At 36.6% G+C, this 21,580-nt stretch overlaps 1 protein-coding gene across 3 annotated transcripts in view; it reads left to right on the forward strand.

Annotated features, from left to right (window-relative positions):
• The window catches only part of TTC8 (tetratricopeptide repeat domain 8), a 55,470-nt gene that overhangs the window by 3,852 nt on the left and 30,038 nt on the right, over positions 1-21,580 (forward strand). Inside the window, exons 2-7 of one of the 3 annotated variants that reach the window (XM_055361822.2) lie at positions 4,510-4,669; positions 13,088-13,208; positions 14,502-14,565; positions 14,674-14,833; positions 15,061-15,150; positions 17,444-17,488. In XM_055361822.2, the coding sequence (XP_055217797.1) occupies positions 13,124-13,208; positions 14,502-14,565; positions 14,674-14,833; positions 15,061-15,150; positions 17,444-17,488 (444 nt within the window). In that variant the 5' untranslated portion in view covers positions 4,510-4,669; positions 13,088-13,123. Of the gene's footprint in view, positions 1-4,509; positions 4,670-7,330; positions 7,361-13,087; positions 13,209-14,501; positions 14,566-14,673; positions 14,834-15,060; positions 15,151-17,443; positions 17,489-21,580 lie in introns of those variants that run through there. The other 2 variants (XM_004055556.5, XM_019010180.4) reach the window with 2 other exon arrangements.

Here is a 21,580-nt window from a genome sequence, read left to right on the forward strand (position 1 = left end):
CCCTTTACGTTGGTACAACAGAAGCTTGTTAAGAACCTTTGATGTGGCCGGGCACGGTGGCTTACGCCTGTAAACCCAGCGCTTTGGGAGGCCGAGGCGGGCGGATCACGAGGTCAGGAGATTGAGACCATCCTGGCTAACGCGGTGAAACCCCCTCTCTACTAAAAATAGAAAAAATTAGCCGGGCGTGTTGGCGGGCGCCTGTAGTCCCAGTTACTCGGGAGGCCGAGGTAGGAGAATGTCGTGAACCCGGAAGGCGGAGCTTGCAGTGAGCGGAGATCGCACCACTGCACTCCACACTCCAGCCTGGGCGACAGAGAGAGACTCTGTCTCAAAAAAAAAAAAAAAAAAAAAAGAACCTTTGATGTGCCAGACATTGTTCTAGGCACAATGGTTTGCAGGAACTTTATGTGCCATTTTAATTTTTCCATTGAGTTACGGTAGTTTTCATTTTGTGTTCCACGAAACAGTAGTCCCAAGAGCTGTTCAGTGAGAACAAGTTTCCTCATTAAATACATTTGGGAAATGTATGTTCCTTCTTGGAGATTCAGGATGCACCCTAAAGGCTCTGAGTAGTTTTGAAGAAAAGGAAGCTAATTTTGCCTATTTTTGATTAATCCAAATAATTAAATAGTTCTGAAACTTATTTGACCACCGGATTCCTTTTTTTTTTTTTTGACCCAGGGAAAGGGTCAGATATCTTCACTGTTATCCTGGGAAGATGTTGGTACATCGGGAAATGTAGGCAAAGCAGCAGTATTTTTATTAATAGTTAAGACCCTCTAATCTTGAGTTCATAGTGACATTCAGTATTGCACCTATAAATTGAGATATCAGGACTTGATATGTATTCATCTCAGTGACCTTTCATTGAGTGCTTACTACAGATTGTGTATCCCTTATCCGAAAAGCTTGTGACCAGACCTGAATAGAAGTTTCAAAAAAAGTTATTGTTTTATTTTTATGAGCAAGGGTTGATATGTTCAGCTCCAATATATATCAGGGTAGGTCTAAGAGAATCAGTACCAGATCTGGAGGAAATTTGATATTCTTTTCCTTTCTAATAATTTTTATTTGTTTTATTTGTTTTGTTTTGTCGAGGTAGTTTATTATGGTTGAACTGTATATATTGCCAGAATAATGAGTAGCATTTTACCAGGAATAGACGTTTAACTTGATGTCATCTTACCAGAGTTAGGTTTTGTTACTAGGTAGGGCTATTGAAAAGTTTACAGGGCTTACTCATGTTAGTCATTCTTTGACCTAACTTTGAACACTGTGCTGTTATTACTCTATGTTTTTCGTAACACCAGTTTCTGTATTTTGCACCCAGTTGTTATTTCATGTTGGAAATATTTCCCAGAATGATTTTTCCCAAGCTTGAAGAAATCCTGCCTTTTTCTTCATTAAAAAAATTAATATTTATGTTAGAGTGTTGATGCAATTAAAGAAGAGCTTTAGGAAGGAAGCTTAAGGAAGTTCCTTTGATTACAGCTTGAAAATTATCTTTCCTTAGAACATGACTCCACGATGGCAGGTCTGTGTGGTATCCCAAGCACCTGATGCAGAGTCAGGCACACAGGGGCTTTTGATATGTATTTGCTGAATGAGTGGGTCGATCATGTTCATGTGTGTGTTTTGATGGAGTTGTTCATATTTGTCAGCTTCCTCTCTATGAAGGTCGTCGTAGTTGCTTGATGATCTTTGTCTTCCCCTGCCCCATCCTTAATTCTCAGCACCATATGTTCTTAAATGTACACTTACTTTTTCAAATAAATATAATTTCATTATGGGCATTCTTAATTCTTGTTTTGAGGGTCAGTTTTTAAAAATCAATTTTTAAAATTCTTTAAAATTCTTCCTAGGTTCCTCCAGGAGAGTGTTTCTAATAGTAATGATCATCATTGCTGTCTCTTACAGTGCTTTCATTGTTTCGGTGGAGGAAGTTAAATGATGGAGAGATTCACAATCTATGAAAAGCTAACAGAAATGTGACCAGAGCAGGAGCTCTGCAGTTAGCTGGTTCACCTTCATGCCCCTTTAGCCTCATGGGCATTTACTGAGGTTTTGACATTTGAGAGTACTTTTCCTCTATAACTATTTGAATTACTGTTCTGTGCCACCAAACTGATTATAGTATGGAGTGAGTTTGAAACTCCTGGACACATAGAGGAGCCCAGAAATTAAAATATTTCTTCTGAGTGCCAAATGGATTCATTTTTGCTCTTACGTTTTCCCCTCCCCATTACAAAAGATAGTTTTTGTTTTTAATAATGTCATTTTTCACTTTTGGTTTTGCTTATTTTTCTCCCAGATGAGAAAAACCTCTCAAAAATGATTTGTTATTTGTTAATCTTTTTATAAGCTGGTCCAGGGAGCTTCAAAAAGATAACATTTTGGTTCTGATACATTAGCTTATTGAGATGAAGGCCACCTCTAAGACTATTTATATGCATTTATTTCGCCTTTAAGGGATACTATTTTGGTGTAGAATCACCAAAAGTCTTTAATTATTGCCTTGTATTTTCTATTAGGATTTCTGGATTTTATTTTTGATAGTCAGGCTAGCCAGAGAGGTATGATGTACGATGCAATAGCATGTTTCTTTAGAGTAATACATTTTAATTTGGCTACAAAAGAACTGAAGGGTAGATTAAATATAATAATATGGTGTTTGGTAATGGGGAAGGGTTCTTGAAGAATATGGGTTCTCAACTGCTTTTTCTAGACACAGAATGGTGAGGGACAGAGGCCAGCCGGGGTCTGTAAGCATGAAGAGTATTAAAGTTCAGATCTGTTAAGAATAAAGAAAGAAGGATAACTGATTAATTTATTATAATTTCCCTTTTTTGATTAAATATAATAGGAATAACCAATTCATAGAGAAGCATTATCTTTTTCAAAGTGTTCTTTAAATCGTGACTGAAAAAGTGGTTAAAAGTTGTAAGATATAAAAAAAGGAAATGCAAAACAGTCCTCTCCGTACAGCACTGTGACCTAGAGAGAATGTTTGCTTCTGCAGCTCATGTTGATCATCCTGATTAGTTGCTTAATCTGTTTACTGTTCTTTGTGTTCCATATGTCAGATTCATGGCTTTAAAACCAGTCCTGATTTTTAGCTCCATTATAATTAAACAGTTAATAAAACGTGAAGGTTTTTCAGGCAGTGGGATTTTTAAAAGACAATATGCTTTCATTAATGGGGTAGGTGTCTGGTAGATTTTCAGATTATTAAAATCGGTGATTCTGAGGGTGGGACCCATTAGCTGTGTATCAGAATGGGAGAAAGACTTTTTTCTAACTTATATTCTCGTTTTGCCCCAATCTCTGCTTATAATGAGAGATGTTACAGAGAGGAGGGAGTTATTATTGTAAATGGTTTGAAGGAGGAGAAATGGCTGAAAATGACTGGCTTAGATGAAAGACATGAAACCAGGGCTCCCCAGTGAGCTGTATGTTAGTAGTTGGTTGAGACAGTGATCTGGTGATCCAAGCCAAAGAACATATCGTGTAATTATCTAATTGGTTTCCTCTTTGGGGCCATGGAGACTTAGCCAGACTTAATCCTTTGATTCTATACGCTGTGGGGCAGGTCATTTTATGAATTTGTATTCCTGCTGAATTACACAGATTACACTCCCACTTGGCTGCGTGGTCACTAGAACTCTCTAACCTTCTGAAATCCATCAATTCCTCTATTCTCTTAAACTTTTTCCCCCTTCTTTTATTACTAAATTTTGAATAATGACTCGGCAGTTTAAGCTGAGGAGACTCATTAGCCAGCATAAGTAGTGTGGTAATTAGAAAGTTGCATTCAGAATTATCTGGAGATTTAATTCCCTAAAGTAACAGAAACAAGCTAAGAAAATGCTGAACCCTAGGGTGGAAGGAAGGAAGCAAACAGATGTGACTTGAAGTTGATGCTAATGGGTATTTTCTGGTTCTAGGAAGTGGCACTCTACTTTCCATGTCCTGTTACCCACTTTGAGGGAGATTCAGAGGAAGTTTTAATTTGATCTTCCATTACTGGGAGTCAGTTCTGAGTTCTGAAAGGGGGAGTAATAGATGGTTTGGTGCTTCTGTTAAGCTTATACTTGAATAAGTATGATAATATATGTGAAAGAACTCTAAAAGTTGTGAAGTTTTCTTAAAAATGCAAGGTTTTATTATTAGTCCTTACAATTCTCCTATGAGGTAGGTACTATTGCTTTAATTTGAGAAGGTAATGTAGATTATATGACTTGTTCAAGGTCATGCAGCTAAGTGACTCCCTGAGGATCAAGCCTAGCCCATGTCTTCTGACTCTAGGGCAAAGCCTGGAGCTTTCTGCTCAACTGCGCTGATACCTGTAGAAATAGTTTGCTAGACTAAGTGAAGCTGCATGGGTGGATTAATTTAAATCACAAAACTACAACTGAGAGCAACCCAAAGGGGAAAGGCTCAGTGATTTTTAAAAAAGAGTTTTCCCCTATCTCCTAATTAAAACATTCCGACTCTTTTCCTTCATAGTCCTGCTCCTGATGGATCTCCACAGAGCCGTGCCTGTCCTTGGTCTCTCCACATCCTACAGTAGTCTGTGTTCCATCCTTGCTGTCATCCCACATACTCAGCAGAGTCCTGCTCTGGGCCCAGAGTGTCTAGGTTCAAATACTGCCTCTATACCTTTGAGGTAAGAGACCAACAGGACTTGTTTTCTGGTCACAACACGGCTGACCAAAACAGGATCTAGTCTAGACAGGATAAAGTGAAGAAACCAGCAGATGGCAAGGAAAGCGACCCCTCGCTGCCCTCACTGCTCATCAGTAGAACACCCTCCCACCAGCTGCCATGACAGTTTAAAAGTGCCATGGCAATGACCCAGAAGTTACCACCTCTTTCCATGGCAACAACCTATAAGTTACTGCCCCTTTCCTAAAAAGTTCTAAATAACTTGTTCCCTAATTTGCATTGGCCCACCCCTTAATTTGCATGTAATTGAAAGTGGGTTTTCATGAGTATAAATACAGTTGCCAAGAGCCCATAGTTGCTGATTCTGGCTACACTGCCTATGAGTTAGCCCTCCTCTGCAAGGAGCAGTACCAGCCAATAAAGGATTGCTGTCTAATACCACTGACTCACCCTGGAATTATTTCCTTGGCAGAGCCAAGAACCCTCCTGGGCTAAGCCCCAATTTTGGGGCTCACAGGTCCTGTAACATCTTGCTCTCAGAGTGTTCTCATCTGTAAATCGTGATGATAGTATACCTATAACTCAGAGGGTTGTTATAAGGCTCATGAACATGTGGTAAGTGATAAAAAAATGTTAGCTGCTGTTGTCTGTATACCTACAGATATTTGCATGCAGGATTCTATCATCTATATTTTTCTTAAAGGATTGCTGGGAATCTGGAAAGCATTTGTGAGGAAGATGTCCAGTGAAATGGATGGTGAAAGGATGTTGAATATAGTTCATAAATCATTGGCACTCAATAATTTCCAGAATAATCTCCCTGTTCTCTGACTCTCTTATCTTCCATGTCTTCTGCTTTTCTTTTGTTCACCTAAGTCATCTATAATTTGACCACAATGTGAGTATAGTATTTGACACATTGTATTGTAATTTAGGTGCCTCCCCCTCTAGAATGTTGTGGAATTAATGTGTTCTTGGCCTCATACCCACTTAGGCGTGGTCTCCATTTTCCATCAATGCAATCCCTCACCTGTCTCTGCACCTCCCTACTCATTAGGCCTCTCATTTTCTCCTCTGACCTGCACATTGATGATTTCCCGTAATTTCCCTACACACTCTTCATCCACATGATCAGCCCTAAATGTATCCCTGAAGGGCAGAGGAACAAGACAGAGAGATCGCAGAGACTTTCCTCAGTGAGCAGAAATCCTCTGAGGCTGAACTGGTGGTTTCATTTTGTGTCACTGGAGGAATCTACCTGCCCTTGGCAAATCACAGACAGCATCCAGTATCAGCGGCTTCTGTCTCCTTTAGCTGTTTTTTCCTTTTCAAGCATTGTCTACAATCACCTCTAGTAAACTTTGTCCCCCAGTTTTCTATAATATATTGGATTTATCTTGTATCTCTCCTAAACTTTACCTTTCATTCCTGCCTTACTATGTCCAACTCTTTTTTTTTTTAATCTCCAAGAGGCACTGGCAAGAAGGAGCATTTGATTCCCTCAACTGTTTGTGTGACCTTAAACAAATTACTTAACATATCTGAATTTGTTTCCTTATCTGTAAAGTAGATAATAATACTTACCTGCTTTCCTCAGATGGTTGTTATGAGACTCAAATGAGATAATGGGCTATAGAGATATGTATACAAGTAATCAGAAGAAAGAAAGAATAGAATGTGTTACTTCTTTCATCTGGCATGTCATTCCCTGGATTGGTGTGTTTCCTTAAGTTTGGACTGTATTTAGGAAATCTGTACTTTTTCCACATCGTTGGTAGGTGCACTGGAGTTGAAAACCTCCAGTTGCTATGTGTTCTCTAGTTGCTGTTTTGTGTTCGGTTCAGTTGATTGCCACATCTTCTGTAACTTCCATCCTTTGGGGCCCTCATTTTCTAGCCTAACTTAACCTTTTCCTCTCATGTTCCTACCATGCGTCATGTTAAATAAATTGCCTGTCCTTACATGGTGACCATATGGTTTGCACATTGCTTGTACCAAGAATATATTCTTAAAAAATATTTGAGGTGTTCTTTTTGGATTTAGAGCTGTAGAAAGCAAGGATCTTTTTCCCTTTTTCTGTTTCTTAGTACTTTCCCCAGTAAAACAGATTGAGTGCTCAACAGACATTGCTGACTAGACAGACATGTAAGTGTAGATGTTTTATAAATAAATTTAAGTCTGATTTTTTTAACCAGTGGGTTTCTATTTAATTTGTACAGAAAAACCCAGATGCTGAGTTTATCTGAAGGGTTTGTATTATGTGGATTTTCCTTCTTCTCCTTAAGTGATTAAAGTCTGAATGTTTTAACCACCATGAACTTATTTTTGAATAAAAGGAAATATTTCCTTGGTATAGTTATGGAATTATTCTCAATTTCTGATATATTGTGTGTTCATTAAACAAGTAGTTATCTTCTCTTTGCACTTTGAATGAGGTTAGATTAATTAGAATTTTCTGATTATTGAAAATTTAGCATTCTTCAATGTATATTCATTTTACACAACTCTTGAGAACACTTCTGTAGGAAGACTAAAGTTAATTTTTTGGATTTTTATTGAATGAGTTAGAGTTAACCTACAAATACTTGGTTGGTCCTTAAGACTTTTTATTTTAGAAACTGTATTTCTTAAAACTGTTTACTGCCTTCTTCCTGCTTTCCAGGAACCAGATCCTGAATTGCCAGTGCATCAGGTAAAGAAAGGTTTAGCTGCAACCTTTAATTTAGAGAATTCTTTAATGCTATTGCTTAGTTGTTGCTATAGATTAGAAAATTTGCTGCATATCTCCTGTGGGTTTATAAAATTAGCCATATCTGTCAGACATTCTGTGCCTTCTTATGTAAATAAATGATTATATTTCAATACTTTTGTGTATATTGATAGCCTTGTAGAACTAATAATGCAGTCTACTCATTGGGATTTGGAGCTTAAATGGAAATGACCAAGATGGATTAGAAGGATATGAAAAATAAAGAAGGAGGTGAGGGGAACCAAGGGCTTAGAAAGGGAGCAGGAGAGTCAGCGGAATGACAAATGTCTGAAAGACCGTGATGGATGGGATGGCATGTCTTGAGTCAAGAGTGGACTGTGCTTGGGAAGGTCTTGGTTTTAACTGACCTGGTGGCTCTAAGAGGGAGGAGGCTGCCACAGTGAGGGAGGAAGGAAGGAACACTGGCCAGACAGTCACATCGACCAAATCAATTTGGATAAGGATAGGAGGCAGCTAGAGCCTTGCTAACTGCATAAAACACAAGAGAATGAATTGGGAGGAAACCCTGGGAGAGAGGAGGGGGACACCTGGCCAGTGATACTTTTAGTCCAGGAGAGTTGCCAGTGAGTCTGGGACTAAGGAGAGAAGTTGTGCAGAGTTACAAATCAGAGAGCTTAAATGTTGCCAGGTGTTTGCCCTACCAAGCGAGATGGAATGTTAACAGCGGTTTTTTTAGGTAAATAAAAGACTTGAACCTTATTAGGGGTCCATATGTGTAATTAGCAAACCTTTTAGAATAAAAAGCAATTTACAAAGTACTCTTATGGAGGCTTGTGTAGTATTAAACACACACTGTAAATAGGTTAAAATGTGGCACTGTGTTCTTTAAAAGACTGACATTTGTCTTTTGAATGTTCATAATCTTGATTTACAAACTGATAGATGGGGCAAAACTTTATTTTTGCATAATATGGGTACAAGTCATTCAAGAAGGATCAAAGTTATAAATACTGTGGATTTTGTTCTCAGGAAATTTGGAAGATTTTGATTAAAATTTAAAACATCAATAATTTGCATTGTAGAAATGTTTTTAAAACTATAAATGGCATTTAAGAGCTTTAAACTAGCACAAGGACTCATGAAAAATCTGTATTTGGCATTGTTTTCCTGTTCTGTTTGTATAGACTTAATTATTCACTGGATAATGATACAAAAGGGAACAAGGCTGACTAGATTCTTTTGGCCTTGCTATTTCCACTTTTGGAATTTCTTATTTTTGCACACTGTTACAACTTCAAAAGGAATGAGGCTATATACAATAACAATTCAGTATCTTGTGCCTAAGTTTTCATTTTCATAGAGTAGGCAGAGTGTCCATAGTTACTGAGTCTTATGATGTCTAAATCAGGTCAGACAGACTGTTCCTTTCATAGCCTTATTCTAATAATAACCTAAAATTGTTTCTTACATGCTTTAAACTACTGGCCTTGCATTCTGTATTAAGAGTAACAGAATAATTTAAACATGCTTTGCTCAGTCAGCAGAGTTTTAACCCCTTCATATGTTTATTTTTATAACTTAAACTGAACTAGTGTCACAGTGGATGGAATGAGTGAGTCAATATTTTCCTGATGTTTGCTGGCAAGTATCTGCCTCAGGAGTAATGTCCTATAGACTAACTCAGTTGGTGAGTGAGATGGGATTGTGTTTCACAGATAAAAAGGGAAAAATTGATACGATTATTCATTTGGTTTGGGAGAATCTGTGCTTTTCCCTTAAAAAAACAAAGTTCCAAAAGCATCAATTCTTATTTTTATTGATATTATGGTACTTCTAGTACATAAATATTTAAATAAATTTACATAAACTAATTTTTAAACTGTGTGACCCTCCCATTTGTTAATAAGTAAACATATCTGATAAGGCAAATTTATATTTTTATTTAGTTTTAAGGGGTAGTTTGGGATTACTGTGTGTGCTTTGTTATTCATTTTATTTTAATCACTGATCAGTTTTAAACTTTTTTTTGGTTTGTTTTTTTAAAACAGGCAGAGGATTTTAGGGCTGTAAAACATACTTGGCTTGTTTCCAAAGTAAAAAAAAATTATTATTTTTTTAAAGCCAAAGCTCCTTCTGCTGTTTTCATTAAAATCTCAAGAATTGTTCACATTGCCAGGAGCAGTTCTTTGAAAACAGTCTGATGTTTAATCAAGCAGTGATATGTGATTTTCAAGGTCATTTTTGTTAGGACAGAAGAGAACTCAGGAAGATTAATTTTCTCAAACACTGATAAAATTTAAAATTGAATAACAGTCTGAGTAGATTTTATTCTAGAGCTGTAAATATCAAAAATTCATACCATTGTTTCTTAAGAATTATATTTTAGAAATTAATATTTTTCTATCTTTTTGAAAAAGTGGATTCTTATGGAATAAAAATTTTAAAAAGATATTCCTAGCCTTGGTGCAGTGGCTCACACCTGTAAACTCAGCACTTTAGGAGGCCAAAGCAGGAGGATCACTTGAGGCCAGGAGTTCAAGACCAGCCAGGGCAACAAAGCGAGATCCCATCTCTGCAAACAAACAAACAAACAAACAAAGCTGGGTGTGGTAGTACACACCTGTAGTCCTAGCTACTCTGGAACCTGAGACCTGAGGTGGGAGGTGGAAGGATCACCTGAACTCTGGAGGTTGAGGCTGCACCACTACATTCCAGCCTGGGAGAGAGGGTGAGAGCCTGTCTTAAAAAAAAAAAAAAAAAAAAAAGTTCCTTTTTGACTTCGACTTCGGAAGTATTTATTCATATTGCAGGGAAGGAAGAATGGATTTTCTTTTCTACATTTTGCTTAGCCTAATATAAAAAATTTGTAACTCTTTAATATTTAAGAGGTCAGTTGGGGGCTGGATGTCAAGAATAATGACGAATTGGACTATGAAATAACGGTATGAACTTGAAAATAGTGAAAAGTAAAATATATTAATAACCAACTATATAAATGCTACTATAATGATAAAACTTGATGTTTAAAACTTAAGGCCGGGCATGGTGGCTCACGCCTGTAATCTCAGCACTTTGGGAGGCCAAGGAGGGTGGATCACCTGAGGTCAGGAGTTCGAGACAAGCCTAACCAACATGGTGAAACCCCGTCTCTACTAAAAATACAGAAAATTAGCTGGGCGTGGTGGCACGTGCCTGTAATCCCAGCTACTTGGGAGGCTGAGGCAGGAGAATCGCTTGAACCCAGGAAGCGGAGGTTGCAGCGAGCTGAGATCACACCATTGTACTCCAGCTTGGGCAACAAGAGCAAAACTCCATCTCAAAAAGTAAATGAATAAATAAATACATAAACTTGATTTAGGTAGGACTCCAAATCATAGTTCTGAAGCCTCATTAGCTTCTCATCAGGATAAAAATTTACATACCTCACTGTGGCATACAGGATCCATCACCTGGCTCCTGACTTTTTCTCCGACCTCTTCCCTCATTCTTCACCTACACTCAATTCTCCTAGAGTTTCCAAACATGCCATAGGCTCTCTAGCTAGCCTGCCTATTGTCCACTTTGCCTGTCCACTGGGCCCAATTCTTCACTTCTACCCTTCCTTCCACTCCCAGGTAGCTGGACACATTTCCTCTGTTCTATCACACACTTCTATTTGTTTTTCATTTTTGTTATTACATTTTTCCCATTACATGGAAATTCTTTCCAGTTAGAACTAGGACTATGATTTACTCCTCTTCGTATACTCAGGATGTAGCATGCAGTAGGTGCCCCCTAGTAATATGGGAATGAACAAGCAGAGCCCATGTTGTGCTTTGCTGTTCCAACAGAAAATGCTGTAGTCCTTCCTGTCCACCAGAGTGCTGAGCAAAGAATGCTCTTTTGAAAAATCAAAGCTGTCAGATACTTGCAGGGCAGTATGACCTGTAGAGATTTAATATAAATCAGTATTGCCTATTTCCATCTTTGAAGTTAAATTAGAACATTAGCTCAAGCCATTGAGGACTTCCCCGATCCCTGGGAACAGTTGTATAGATATGGTATTGTTCCTGATCTTTGATGAGTGAAAACCTGAGATTTTTTTCTATACTTTGGTGGCTCTCACAGTTCCAATTGGAGTTCCAATAGGAATTGTTTTTTTTTAAATTTTTTTACAAATAAGTTTTTTGAGTCTATATTCTACTCATCTAATTGTGTTAAATTCATACATAACATTCGAAACAGTTTGTTCTAAATTTTTAAATAATCCAGTAAACCTCAACCAGAAAAGTGCAAGCCAAAAGCCAATCATCTAACCAAATGTATTTTCACTTTGGGAACCTAAATATATTGTAGAGGCAGCCATCTTTATTCCCATTAAAATGAACGCATGATGTTATTCTTTTTTTTGTTGTTTTTAAAAAAATGTTCATAGAATGCATTCCAATTACTTGAGCTCACAAAAGGATCTTTGCTTTCCAACATCTATAAAACCACACACTTGTCACCTGTCATATTTCACCCAGTAGGTGATGTGTTCAGGGAAATTAGGATCCGTGTTTTAATCTTCTCATGTTTCCTTATCAGAACCTAGCCTGATGGTATTTAATTAGGGGTTGCTCAATGAATATGTATACTGAATGCATCTTGAGTTCTTTATGTGGGGACTTTCTGGACCTCCTGTAGCTCTCACCTGTTCCTTTCGCAGTCCCTTGGCCTTCATTGAGCCTGCTTCACAGCCATATATTCCTAGTATGCTGAGCCTAATCCCTCCCCAAATTTCCCTTGCCGCTACTTCCTCTAGGCTCTAGAGTCACTAATATGCTGCAGCTTCAAGAGTTGCCTTCTTTTCAAATCCTCCACAGCACACCAAGCTTTATTGTTTTCTGCCTCTATTCTGTAGTAAAGGAAAGGTAGAAATTTCAGATAAAACAATTTCATATGTTTAATAAGAAATTTAATTGTGTACATGTTTACATTGAATTTTTCAAGGTAAAGCAAAGCTGATAAAATATTTTCCAGTTTAGATTTCTTAATTACCTTTTCCCTTTTTCTCATTATCTAGCAGGTTTTCTACTGACTAGATCACAAAGCAACCAGTGTTGTTTCGTTATTGGAATCGGATAAATTGATCTTAGTTCAGTTCAACCAACATTTCTTGAATACCTACTATCTACAAAAACCATAGATATTATGGAAAATTCCAAAGTGAACAAGATATAAAAGCTGGCTAGAGTGTTTTTCAAATATGGTTAAGTGTGTAATAATAGAGGCATAAAGAGAAGTCTCTGTAAGAAAGACAAGAGTGTGTAATAGGTTTAGAACTGGAAAATCAGGGAAGGCTTTATAATAAAGGACTTGACCTTGAAGGAGGAAGGCAGAAAGAACAATGTGGTTGTAGCTTTATTCATTTGTTTTCAAATTATTATTTTAGTAAAATTTTCTCTAAAGATCTATCTTTTTATTTATAAAAAGGAGTGTTAGAAGACTACCAGGTAATTACCCCACTTTTATTTACTATGTAATTGATACATTGGTTGTTTCTTGATTAATAATGATGGCTTCTTGTATTAGTTTTTGACATGGCCCTTTAAATTAAAATAATGTGTTAAGAAGTAAACATGTTTAATATAAAATGAAATAACAACAATGAAGGATGGCTATTTCTATAAACTGTGTAGTATTTCTAATGCTATTTTAATATATGTTTTATTTATCCATGGTTTTTAGGCAGCTTGGATCTTAAAAGCAAGAGCACTAACAGAAATGGTATACATAGATGAAACTGATGTAGATCAGGAAGGAATTGCAGAAATGATGCTGGATGAAAATGCTATTGCTCAAGTTCCACGTAAGTATTGGGTTTTCAGTTAAGTTAATGAAATACCATTAAGAGGAAGAATACTGTGTATAAGAGGAATATATATGTCTATGTATTTCTACACTTTATATATATAAACATTATAGACATGAAACAAAAATGATGAAAAAACCATTACTTCAAGTAAATGGTTTCTGTTCTGCCTTACAGTACAAAGGCTTTTTCCCCACAATTCAGTTATCTTAAACTTAAGGTATGAGATCAATGTATAACAATTTTCTAATACAAGCTATATTATGCATTTTAGAAATAATTTATACCTACGTTCAACTGCTGATGATATGGGAAAAATTTATAAAAGTACATTCTATTTGAACTACTTGTCTAATATATCAGAATATTGTTTATCTGGGAAGTATCCAAACAACAGAGGTGTTCTAAGAGCACTTTAAAAAAAGGTCGTTTGAAAACATCACTTTATTCTTATAATCGAACATGATTTGCTCTAAGTCATAATGTGAGGTAATGAGGTGATATGCTGGGCTGTGAGTGTCTGTTGGGATTGTCACAGAGGCACAGTCCCCAGCTTGGAGATGTGGTGGTACAAATGGTATTGGATAATGGCTGATCTGAGAGTGGTGTTTACAACTAATTGATCACAACCCATTACAGATTTCTTTGTTCCTTCTCCACTCCCACTGCTTTACTTGACTAGCCTTAAAAAAAAAAATGGTGTTGAATTATAACCAGGACATATGGTGGTCTTCCTGGTAATTATAGTTCTCAGTCATTTATATCTTTTGGAAGGTAATAGCTATTTTAAACCTTCAAATAGAAATTGAGAAAAAAATACATATTTTTATGTTAATATATCTTTCTTTACCATTATTTTGTTCTTTTAGAGTTAAAAATATCTAAATTCTAGATATTGTGGGTAAATTATCTTTTATTGGGAAAAGTTTGTATGAGAAATAATTGAACTATGAGGATAGAACCATTATTTTGAACTTTGGAGCCTGTTAGTCTTGAGTTTAAATCCCAGCCCTACTAATAGGTTGACCTGTTTACTTAATTCTGTGAACCTTTGTTAAATGGGTTAATACTACCTACTTTACAGACTTAATGTGATGATTAAATGTGATGACATAAGTAACATGATAGGTACTCATTAAATATTAGTCTAAAACACATCTCCCTAAAATACATTTCTTGCCATTAATGTCTTTTTCACCAGGCCAGCGCAATTCTGAAAATTGTATTAGCTTACAGTTTTTACAGATTAATAGATAATATATAAATTGAATTAGCCATCTTGTCTCCTAGGCCCTGGAACGTCTTTGAAACTCCCTGGAACTAATCAGACAGGAGGGCCTAGTCAGGCCGTTAGGTATGTACTTCTGCTTCATATCCTCTGCCACTAAATATTGATCGGACTGTATGAGAGTCTTTCCTCAAATGATCTTCTTTGTATTATAACAATTTATAATCTTCACAGGCCAATCACACAAGCTGGAAGACCCATTACAGGTTTCCTCAGGCCCAGCACACAGAGTGGAAGGCCAGGCACTATGGAACAGGCTATCAGAACACCCAGAACCGCCTACACAGCCCGCCCTATCACCAGCTCCTCCGGAAGATTTGTCAGGCTGGGAACGGTAAATTCTATCAGCTTTCCCATAGCCTTGTATTACTTTGGTATTACCAAAGTAGCTTTATATTATGGTATATCATTTTCCCCTGTTGTTATAGTGGAGAATTATATGGAAGATTTTTGAAGATGATTATTTTTATTTATGTTGCCTTTATATTTTTATGCATATTAAACTGTTTACGTTTCAAGAGAAAGTTTCAGATCTCTTGTTCTATTGTTTTTCCTCTGTAGGCTTCCATGCTTACAAGTCCTGAGGGACCATTTATAAATTTATCTAGGCTGAATTTAACAAAGTATTCCCAGAAACCTAAGTTGGCAAAGGTATGTACTTAAAATGATTTTGAGTTATGAAGTAATATTACACGTATGATGATAATGACACATTAGAAAATGAATAAAAACTTGTGAAGGAAAGGCCATGTCTTTATTGAAGTGGAAATGTTTTATATGTAAAATTACTCTTAGTCTTTGAGTTAATTGAGTTAAGGAAGGTCAGTCAGAAATAAAGTACATATACCATTATTATAGGAAATTCTTTTCCCTTGATAAAGAGTAGTAATTTGTAACAAAGAAAGCAGGCATGCAGCATCATCTTTGTAGAATGAAGCTTAAGAAGTCATCTGTATATGTACATTTTTTTTCCTTTTTAGCTTGGACTATTCTCAGACAAATAATTTTCTATCCTTGTAGGTTTTTAGGACAGTCAAAGGATGATAAAAATTATGTACTCCTAATTAGTAATTTATCAGGCATCTCAAAAAGGATTACTCAAACCACATAGTGGCATGCCAACCACATTAGTAATTATCACTACTCAAAGATTAAATGCTCCTTTAAATTAAAGAGAAAATGAGAGGCAGAAGGAGAGGGAGAAAGGGAAAGAGAGGCAGAGGGAGAAAAAGAGAAAAAGAAAAATAAAGGAAGGTGTCCATGACCTTTTCAGTATATAAACCTTGAGGGTGAGCTTGCAATAATTCAGAGACAGGAGCACTTATCTTCCAGAAACTAATTTAAGCCTAGCTCAGGTTTTTAGCTGAAATCTCTGAGCATAAGTGCTGAGCTCATTCCTAATCTCAGTTCTAATGGTGTTTAATGTATGTGTTTACTAAATACCAAACACTCTAGAGAAAATTAAAATGGACACTAGCTGTACAGACTTAAGTTTAAGTCTGAAAAAAAAGATGCCATTTGGTAGACAGGGAATTAGCCAGTAATAATTGCTGCTGATTTTTTTCTGAAATTCTTGTTCAGCAGCAATCCTGTTGACTTCATTTAGTAAAATTGTAAAGCTATCATTACTTCCCTTTCTTTTATGAGAGTGGAGTAGTGAAAGCAACTCATATGGAATATCTGGTTCCCTACCCTTTAAGGTCGCTTACTTGAAGGGACTGTCTGGCTAGTTGATACCATTGCTATTTTTTGACCAGAGAGTCAGTCAGTGGAAGCATTTTTCTCAATTAAATTAAGATGCATCCAGGACAGATCTGGTCTGTTACTAGATTTAGCCTGAACTAGATTTTGTGCTTTTTTAGTGTGTTGTAGAAATAATGCCAGGTTTTTCTGTCTTTGGCCCCCAGCTTGCCTTGACCCAAAAGGAGTCATTTTTAATAAAGGCATATTGCTTGGGGTGTCTAGGGTGACTCTATGACACTGTCTTTGATGCTGTAACGTCATTTTCATGGCAGTAGTAGCGCCGATTGCACTCTTAACTTTTGTTTCTTTATAACAGAACAAATAGAGGGATTGTTATAGGTTTGTTTTTTTTTTTTTTAAAGAAAGGCCTTGTCTTGATTTTTTTAAAAAATTGGTTGCCTCCAAGTCTTCTTTGTTAGTAACCTTGATATTTTCCAGGGCTGTTAGCCTCTTTGCAAGTGTAACATGATGTTATTACGGAAAAAGGTAGTACCAATAAGAGTAAATGCTTATTTGTTTAGAGGAGTTGAGTGAAATATTGGAAATAATTGTTCTTAGCCCTGGCTGTACATGAGAGTTATCTGAAGGCTTTAAAAAATATAAGGTCAGGGCTTTGCCATCCCCCCAACTCTGATTTAATTTAAGTGGTCTGATATGTGCCCCACCGCCAGGTGATTCCAATGTCCAGCTTGGCTGAGTAGCACCCTGCTAAAGAAACCTGAATATTCTGAATCATAGAGTTACTATGAATACCATATAAGGAGAAATAGCTTTAAAAATTAAGCAAAAAACACCCAGCTTTACCCTTGTACTCTACTTTGTTTCAGTAGAAACTTCCAGTTTTTTATGTCTAAATTGTCATTATTAATATCATAATCACTGTATAATATATGTAGAGAATATAAAGAATTGTCTGCATCTGTTTTACGACAATTCTGAAGTTGGTCTTTAAGAAATAAATTTTTCAATTGTCTTTCTAATAAAATATATAATACGAAAAAAATGTTTAATTCTTTGAGCATTCCAGTTTGTATTCTGTTAAAACCAGGATCAGTTATAAATAGTAATATTTTAAAATGAGTGATTGTAACAAAAGACGGATAGGCCCTTTTATCTATAAATCCAGGGCTTTAGAGTACTTTTGTTAACAGCAAATTAAAAAAAAAAATCTAATGTATTTTTGACACTTTTTTCTTCACAGGCTTTGTTTGAGTATATCTTTCATCATGAAAATGATGTTAAGACTGTAAGTTTTGAATTCATGCTATTTTCTTTTATTGTAATTTTTCTGACTTTGGAAGTTTAGATTCTGAAATATTCTATTTCTGACCTTATAAACAGATGAAATTATTAAAGATTGGAGAATTACTAATACTTTAAAATCCACCCTCAGTTTCAGTGGGAAAATGTGTATAAATATACAAGTGATAACAACTATGCGTGGTTCATAGAGTATGTAGATCTCCAATAAATGGGAAGATACAGATAATTGAGAATACTGCATAACATGCTTGTGTTAAAGTTATAGTTTTTATGCTAATGGTGTTGTTGATCTGTTTATTTCCTTAGTCCATATAGTATATTATAGGTTTACTAACACGTGTATTTCTGTTATTTTTGTGGTGTGTCCTTTTCCCCATCATTAACGTTTTATGATCAAAGATTTCAAACATACAAAAGTAGAGGGAATCGTCTTCATAGCCTCTTAACAGAGAATTTTAAAGTTATATGTGTATGACTTCTCAAATTGTTTTGATTTTTGCATACTTATATGCAAATGAGCAATAATGGAACAACTTTGGTCAAATCAAATGCAGTTCATTCTACAGTGTCTGATTGCATGTTTTCTCATTTTCCTATTAGTTCCAGGAAAAAGGCTTTATATCCATATATTAAGCATTTAGGAAAATAAAAATGTTTTCCTTAATTGTGTTTTCTTTTTTTCTTCTTTTTTTTTTTGAGACAGAGTCTCACTCTGTCACCCAGGCTGGAATGCAGTGGCATTATCACGGCTCACTGCAGCCTTGACTTCCCAGGCTCAGGCGATCCTCCCATCTCAGCCTCCCAAGTAGCTGGGACCATAGGCGTGTGCCACCATGCCCAGCTGATTTTTTTTTTTTTAATTATCTGTACAGACATGCTCTCCCTATGTTTCCCAGGCTGGTCTTGAATTCCTGGCCTTAAGTGATCCTCCTGCCTCAGCCTCCCAAAGTGCTGGGATTACAGGTGTGAGCCACCATAGCCATCCCCTTAATTGTGTTTTCTATGTGTCAACCACTAGCTATACACTAGGAGAACTAATAAAAAATATGATACTTTTTCCTGCCTCTACAAGCCATGTAATCTAGCTGAAGAAATAAAATGGACATAAATGAAATAGTTAAAGAGGTAATTGTCAAACTGTGAAGTTGTTACCAAGTAGGAAAGGGAAAAATTCAGAAGGGATGATATTAGTAAAGATCCATGAAATAAGTAGAATGTATGGAAAGGAGGAAAAAGAAATGTAAAGAAAGGGCAAAAACAAGAACGAGATATGGAATGATCACTAAATCGTCCGTATCCTAGAAAATGGGAGTTCCACAGAGACATTTTAAAGAAGGAAGTGACAGAACTTGATGATAGATTTGATGCTAGGGACAAAGGAAAGACAGACAGGTCAAATTTGCCTCCTAGAGATGCTGTGAGAAGAGTGATAGTTTTATTGGCAGAAATGGGATAATTAGGGAAGGAAGTCAGTTTGTAAAGAAGCTGACTAAGTGACTTGAAGGCGTTTTGAGCTTGAAATGACAAAAGGCTATCTAAGTGGAGATACCATTGCATGTGTTGGGAGATGTGATGTTGAAATGTAGGGGACAGCCTGGGCCACATATACAGAATGTGGTGTTCATAGATGTGGTTATGTAGGGAAAAGAAAAAATGAAGGTTGGGACAACTGAGAAACCATGCACATTTCTGTAAATAAAAGTCAGCCATTTTAACTTCAGAAAAAGCTGGTGAGAGGCTTTCAGCATGATGATATATAAAATTATATGGTCAAACTGTAATTAAAAAGCATTAGAATGCTATTCCATTTCATAAATTAGTAAATCTCAAATTACTAGAGTATCATAAAGTGATACTCTTGTATTTGGAAGATTAATGCATATCAGGGGCATCTATTCTTTCATCCAATGTATGTTTGAACCACAGTTCCAGCCCTGAGATCACACAGTGAAACAGAGAGACAAAGTCTCTGCTCTTTTAGAGATAATATTCTGGTTGGGCAAGGAATAGAAACAAACTTTAAAATGTATGAAGTCTTATGGGCTAATGAGTACTGTAACAACAAAGAAGCAGGAAAGCAGATAAGGGAATAAATAATGACGTGGGGGAGGATGCTATTTTGGATGGAGTGGGGAGTGGTCATTGAAGTCTCTCTCTGAACAGAAAATATGTGGCTCAGTGGCTGAATCCCAGCACTTTGGGAGGCTGAGGCAGGTGTATCACTGGAGCCCAGGGGTTCGAGACCAGCCTAGGCAACGTGGCGAAACCCTGTTTCTACAAAAAATACAAAAATTAGCCAGGCATGGTGGCACGTGCTTGTAGTCCCAGCTACTCTAGAGGGGTAGAGCTGTAGTCCCAGCTACTCTGGGAGGATCACCTGAACCCAGGGAGGTCGAGGCTGCAGTGAGCCATGATCATGCCACTGCACTCCAGTTTGGGTGACAGGGTGAGACTCTGTCTCAAAAAAAAAAGAAAAGAAAACATTTTAACAGACACCTCAATGAAGGGGGACAGGAACCACATCATTATGTGTAGGAAGAGCATTTTCAAAGAGCTTTAACTGTAGAGGTCCTGAGTAGAAGCATCCTTGGGTTGTTTAAGGAACAGTAAGAAGGCCAGTGTGGCTGAGTGAGGCCTGTGAGGGGGAAGAGTTGTTGGTGATGAGTTTAGAAGCTAGACAGATCATAAGCCATTTGTAGGTCATGGTGACAATGTTTTTTATTAATAGATTCATCTTGAAGATGTAGTTCTACATCTTGGAATTTACCCATTCTTATTGAGGAATAAAAATCACATTGAAAAAAATGTAAGATTTATTCCCTGCACTACTGCACTTAATATTCTAAAGATTCTAAGGGTTAGCCGACTGTAATTTTTACATATTATGTTAGTATCATAGTTCTTCATGCATATGAACTTAAAAATTTTTGATTTTAAACAGATAGAGTAGTAACATTTAAACTTTTTATTTTAAGCAGCAAAATCCTTTTCTTCAAGTGAAATCTTATTGAGACCCTAATATGTAAAACAGACAAAAGGTGAGCTACTTGAATTGTAGCAGGGCTAGCAAACTTAGAACATATCCATCAGCCCTCCTCCTTGCTCGTCCCACCCCATGATCTTCTGCCCCTCAAATATTGGGGCTGTTGGGTAGTTCCTATATTGGGCTCTGCTTCTAAATTACCTGGGGAATTATTAAATAAGGACTTCTGGATCTGTGCTAGACTTCTTGAGTCAGAATCCTCAAGGGTAGGTGTGGCGAATCTGTTGTTAATGAAAGCTCCGCAGGCAATGCTAATTTTCAGGCAGGATTGGAAAATACTGCCTTAGAATATAGTAGTTTAAAAACCAATGATTAATAGATGGGTGTAATGCCAGGTGTTCCTGTGTAGTAAAATAGACCTGGGGAATATTAGCAGAACTCAAAAACCAGAGCTCCCTATAGCAAACAAAACAAGAGGAGGTGCGTTACCTGTCTCAATGAAAGAAATCAGCAAATGAAGAGAAGAGAGACAGCAAACATGACTCAAATATATCTCATTAACATGGAGGTGATAGTAAAAACTATTGAGAACTGGAGTCCCCATTTATAAATTATATATTTTTATTCTTGGTAACAGTGACTCTCTTAAAACACCAAAAACAAGCAATATTGAACAAAATTGTTGACTCTTTTATCTTTAAAATTCATTAAATGACACTTGAGAAAATTTGTCTGGGGACTTTATTTTAGATATTTAATCAATGAAGAATTAAAAAAATTGAAGCTAGCAAACATTAGGGTATTTCATAAAGTTGGTTGGATTTGTGAAACAATCACAAAGGAAAAAGACTTACTGATGCGTATGTGTAATCTCTAGTGGACAGAAACAAAATCAGAAGTAAAAGGGCAATAGAAGGGGGAATTATGTACATGAAGCATGATTTTGAAATATTGGTATTTATCATGTATAAAAAAGCTGATCTTGGCTGGGTGCAGTGGCTCACAACTGTAATCCCAGCACTTTGGGAGGCTAAGGTGGGTGGATCACCTGAGGTCAGGAGTTTGAGACAAGCCTGGACAACATGGTGAAAC

The sequence above is a fragment of the Gorilla gorilla genome, chromosome 15 (genome assembly GCF_029281585.2).
Source record: "Gorilla gorilla gorilla isolate KB3781 chromosome 15, NHGRI_mGorGor1-v2.1_pri, whole genome shotgun sequence".
NCBI lineage: Eukaryota > Metazoa > Chordata > Mammalia > Primates > Hominidae > Gorilla > Gorilla gorilla.